Source organism: Cajanus cajan, chromosome 6, assembly GCF_000230855.2.
Source record: "Cajanus cajan strain Asha chromosome 6, NIPB_CcT2T_4, whole genome shotgun sequence".
Taxonomy (NCBI): domain Eukaryota; kingdom Viridiplantae; phylum Streptophyta; class Magnoliopsida; order Fabales; family Fabaceae; genus Cajanus; species Cajanus cajan.
Window position 1 is genome coordinate 34147079 of NC_138522.1, and position 5172 is coordinate 34152250.

Below are 5172 nucleotides of genomic sequence, written 5' to 3' on the forward strand. Positions count from 1 at the left end.
CATATAATAAATGTTAATTATCATATAATATATCATCATCAATATTGTTTTTCTTTTTGCATAATATAATTTATGCGATTATTAAAATTATTTATTATTTTTTTAATACTTAACCTATCTGAATATAACATGTATTATCCGAGTCTTTGTAAATATGACATGCATTGTTTAAATCTATTTAGTACTCCCTTTGGTTATTATAAAGAAAAAATAACTAGTTTGCACTAATTAAAAAAGATTGTTTTCATCATTCAATTTATATATATATTTTTTCGCATAAAAGTGAAGGGCAACAAAAACAAAGAGTCCCTCCCATGTGAGAAAACTTTAGATGACAAGAAACATGAAACGCAAGAAAAACGAGCGTTGAGAACGTGAAAAACAAGGCCTAGGGACTCGGGAGAGAGTCATAGAATAGAATATATGTATGTATAAAAAAAAATAAACTCAGCCTTTGAATTGGCTCCATTACCATTTCATTTCATTTACTGGCTATATTATATTTCTCATTTGGCTGGAACCAAAACCAACAAACACCGTCAGTCAAATTGACAACGTTAGACTTGAAAACACCCTCGGTTTCATATTTCATTCATCTCAACGTCACATTCACACGCATCACTTCATCGCCACCATTCCTTTTTTATGTGGTGATTCCTCTCCAAACCCATTGCCTCTTCCAAACTCTCATTATCCCTTCCCATCCACCAATACTATTACTCCCTCGCCACCGCCATTGGCCCCATCATCCAACGCCGTCGTTTAGCATCTCCCACACACCCCTTATCCTTTTCTCCCTCTCATTCTTCGCCAAATTTCTCATTTTTTCTTCTCCTCAAATATTCTGCACCCCCTTTAACTTTTCTTAGGAGCTGAAAAGGGTTTGCCTTTGGGGGTGCCCTTCTACTTTTTTTTCTTTTTTTTCTTTTTCCCTTTTTTTCCCCCTTTGTTGTTATGGCTTTGTCACTGTCTTTTTATGATATGTTGGAAAACCCTGCAATATTGGGTTGGTGCACCGCTATTGGAATGTTTTTTAGTCCTCTTTGGGTAGCATTTTTCGTTGGGGTTGTAGTGGGATGGTTGTGGAAACCTGAATGGGCGAGGTTGGGGAAGAGAAAGTTAACTACTTCCCTTGCAAAATCCTTGGATTTTGCTTCACCCTCCTCGGCTTCTTCGCCTTCAAAGTCTATAGCGTCTCCTATGAAGACTTGTTCTTCCTCTCCTTGCCTTAATTCCATTAAAATGCAAACTCCAAACCTAGAATCTTTGGCCCTCAAAAAAGGGGTGGATAAAAAGGCTTCCTCATCTTCCTCACCCGTCAAATTCGCAAGTTCTGTCAGGTATTTTAACATCTATCAACTATTATTCTCTTGTTCGGATAACATAAATACTTGTTGCAAGAATATAGGGTCATGCTTGGACACTAATTAATCTTTAAAATCCGTCTTTTTTTTTTTTTGTTATTACGATAAAAATTGGGAGAGAAAATAAATTCGGACATGTTGCAATCTGTTTGTAACATGTTCTCGCAGGCTGCCTTTTTGTGATTGACAAATTAAAATGTGGTGTTAGCAAGTCGTTTTATTTATGACTTTGTTTTACCATGCAGTTCACCCAAATCCAGCGAGGAAACATCTGATGCTGTGACAATGGCGGATTTACATCATCTATGGCAGCTTGTGGAAGAGAAAGATGGAGGCCTTCCTTGGATACAGATGATGGATCGTTCTACCCCTTCCATGAGTTACAAAGCGTGGCGTAGAGAGCCAAAGGTATGATATTTGATTATTTTCTATTTTGTATAGTTTTATTCCTAGGTAAAATCTTTATGTTCTGCTCAAATTAGTTACCTATTTGTATTTGATATTCTAAATTTTGGTATTACTGATTTGTTAGGATGGTCCTCCCCAATATAGAAGCAGTACTATTTTTGAGGATGCTACTCCTGAGATAGTAAGGGACTTGTTTTGGGATGATGAGTTTCGACCTAGATGGGATGACATGCTTGCAAACTCCTCAACTATTGAAGAGTGTCCCACTACTGGTATCATGAAAGTGCAGTGGATACGGAAGGTGCATAACGTTTTTTAACTCGAGTGTGTTTAATTGTTATGTTGGTTCAGTAGGCTAATGGATGTTAATTATCTGTGCAACAGTTTCCCTTTTTCTGTAAAGATAGAGAATATATAATTGGTCGGAGAATATGGGAATCTGGAAGACATTACTATTGTGTGACCAAGGTATGAGAAAAAGTTCCACCTTTTCTTCTGGAATATTTGAAGATATTTTGATTGATGATGGTTATCCTTCCACTGTTATTACAGTGTTGTGCTTATCTTATCTTTGTTTTATTTGTTCTTTCAGGGAGTAGATTGTCCTTCAATGCCCAAAAGAGATAAACCTAGACGTGTTGATGTGTATTACTCTAGTTGGTGCATTAGAGCAGGTGAATTTTGATATCATTGCTATTGAATTACCCTTGTAACTTGTGTATTAGATCAGTTGCTTGGACTTGTCTAACCCACTACTTAAACTAGTTTTTTTTTTTTTTTTTTCACTACTATACTTGTGACTGATATGATGTTTTTTTTTTAAATAGTGGAGTCAAAGAGAGGTACTGGTCAGTTAACTGCCTGTGAAGTTTTACTCTTCCATCATGAAGAAATGGGCATTCCATGGGAAATTGCAAAGCTTGGAGTAAGGAAAGGAATGTGGGGAACTGTTCAGAAGATTGAGCCTGGTTTGCGAGCCTATCAAGAAGCAAGAGCTTCTGGTGCAGCACTCTCTCATTCAGCCTTTATGGCCCAAGTTAACACAAAAATAAGTCCTGAATACCTTCAATCCATTGGAGCTGATGACAATTCAGGGGAGAATGAAAGTGTTGTTGCTTCTGAGAAACCACAGGGATTGAACGTACCCAAGATGCTAGTCATTGGTGGTGCTATTGCTCTTGCTTGTAGTCTTGATAGGGGACTGGTGACCAAGTATGTTCTATTTGGTGTTGCTAGAAGATTTGCCAATATAGGAAAAAGATAGTTAAAAATAGAGGTGGAGCATTGTCTTGAATGCCATTCTTTTGAACGATCCACATTAGTATTACCCTTTGTAGTTGTGTTATTATGACTTGAAAATTTAGAGGTTCTTTTGTGGACGAAATAATATACTACAAAAATAAAATCAAGTGTAATGAGAAAGTTCCGGGTTGGTGGAGGGAGGGAGTAGTTGAAGTTTTTTTTTAACTTTCTTTTCTTGGACCATGAATAGTCGTTGGTCAAGACCATAGAATTTCAAGGCTGTGTATGGTTGTATAAACTCGGTAGCAATTAAAAGGAACAAATAGTCTATTAACTTTTATCAGTTAATCCTTTATTCTTCTGTTATCAAGAACAAATAGGCTGTGTATGGTTTGTATAAATTCAGTAGTATTATTAGAAATGTTGGCACCATGCGTTTATCGGTCCATGAATTTGGTATACCCCACATACTGTAACGGCAATGGTCTACTAAATTTTGCATTGATTCCGATTTTTGGATTCTATTTTTAATGCTAACGAGTTTTTGGTTCTGTCAAGCGTCATCATCTTCTAAAGCACCGAGATACTAGTTGGATAATGTTATCATTTGACAAAATTTTCGGTATGTTAATGTCTGTTTATACTAATTTAAGTTTTGAAAAACAAATCCAACAACTAAATGACAAGGTGGGTTTCGTTATTTGAAATTTTAAATAAGTGATACACAAAAGGTGCCTCAGTTTTAAATTTTTTAGAATTTATTAATAATAAAAGAAAGAAAGAAAGTAATAAATAAAATACAATATTTTTAACCGAAAAATTAGTTACAAGTGATTATGATTAATGTGTTGAATTTAAAATAGTATTGTTTGGATAATCTTTGAATTTGATCTTTGATAAAAACAATTCTTCATTAGGTTTTATTTACCCCAATCAAATCATATTAGTCTAAGGTAACACTGGTGTAAAACAAAAGAAAACTACAATACTTTTGTCGTATATTAATTCTATTTTCCTCGTTTTCTTTCTCATTTGATTTTTACCTGTGAAATGTCGAGATATTACACGTGTTTCACCAGTTAAACAGTTGAAACATTTTCAAAAGTTCAGCCTTATGAAGAAGCAACTCGTATGATTTGAAGTAAAATGAATACAATAATGCGAGGCTGTAAGATGGAAACACATATTAACAAATATATAATCTATCATTCATTCAGCATAAGGTACAACACAGCCCCAGCCCCAGCAAATTCAATTCATCACCAAGGTTTCGAAACAATGTAATCCATCAAGCTGTGGTGCCAATTTTGGCTTTTGAAGGGTCTTTGCTTGTTCTTTCACTTCTGCTAGCATTTTTTTATTGGATACTGATGAACCTTGTTTGATTTCCTACAGACAAGACATCTTCAACTTTATGTATAATATATGTAACAATGCATAGCCTTTCTTACATTGACACACGCTGATGTTGTTCAATGCTGATATAAAACAATACAAACAACCTTTCTTACCTTGATATAGTTTCTGTCAACGAAATAAAATCCAACAGCAGCAGCAACGGCAGGTACAGCTGCAAAAAAACTTCCCATAGCCATGTTTCCACTTGAAATCTTAATTCTTGGAATGAGCAGCTAACCTTTCAGCAAGATATAAGGCAAGGGTGGACCCAAAGAGACAGAGAAGATGCCTTGGTGATCAAGAGAAGCAATCACTGACCTATAAAGAGGGAAATGGATAAAAAGCCAGTAAGGTTTCCAATTTCTTGAACTTTGTGAAAAGTAAACTTCAAATGACAGGATCATGGGAATATTTAACACAACAAGATTTCTTTTATTCTATATTACTGTTGTAATAAGTCTTTATTTATCGTGAAGAAATACAATTATCCCTTGTAATATCATCTAAATTTCAGTAACACAACCGCTAAGTAAATCCATGGCCTCCTCTCCTAAAATTGACTAGATTTGTAAAAAAAAAAAAAACATAAATTGAGCACATTCTAAAAATAATGTTGTCGATTGATATCTTATCAGAAAATACATGTACTTCTATCAGACTTTTACTTTAATGGAACATCAGGTGTTAACTTGGTTAATGGTCTACTTTCTTTTAGTAAAATGATTTACTCTGTCTTTTGTTCATTCGTTGTCTATCCCTC

General features: G+C 34.9%; 1 protein-coding gene and 1 long non-coding RNA gene across 2 annotated transcripts; one reads left to right on the forward strand and one right to left on the reverse strand.

Moving 5' to 3' along the window:
• The first annotated feature begins 483 nt into the window (after positions 1 to 483).
• On the forward strand, positions 484 to 3362 carry LOC109791941 (uncharacterized). The gene is made up of 6 exons (XM_020351309.3): positions 484 to 1340; positions 1610 to 1772; positions 1897 to 2073; positions 2157 to 2240; positions 2365 to 2446; positions 2600 to 3362. The coding sequence occupies exons 1-6, from the start codon at positions 955 to 957 to the stop codon at positions 3034 to 3036; spliced, it is 1329 nt and encodes a 442-aa protein (XP_020206898.1). The 5' UTR covers positions 484 to 954; the 3' UTR covers positions 3037 to 3362.
• A 757-nt stretch (positions 3363 to 4119) lies between these two features.
• LOC114915373 (uncharacterized) lies at positions 4120 to 4967 on the reverse strand. The gene is made up of 2 exons (XR_003803347.2): positions 4526 to 4967; positions 4120 to 4403 (listed from the first exon to the last, which is right to left on the reverse strand). It is a non-coding gene; the product is annotated as an uncharacterized LOC114915373 (long non-coding RNA).
• Between the last annotated feature and the right edge of the window lie 205 nt (positions 4968 to 5172).

Coding starts and splice junctions, on each gene's coding strand:
- LOC109791941 (XM_020351309.3), top strand. CDS start 955: ATGGCTTTGTCACTGTCTTTTTATGATATGTTGGAAAACCCTGCAATA. Junction 1,341..1,609: donor AAATTCGCAAGTTCTGTCAG/GTATTTTAACAT, acceptor TTTACCATGCAG/TTCACCCAAATCCAGCGAGG. Junction 2,241..2,364: donor ATTACTATTGTGTGACCAAG/GTATGAGAAAAA, acceptor TTGTTCTTTCAG/GGAGTAGATTGTCCTTCAAT.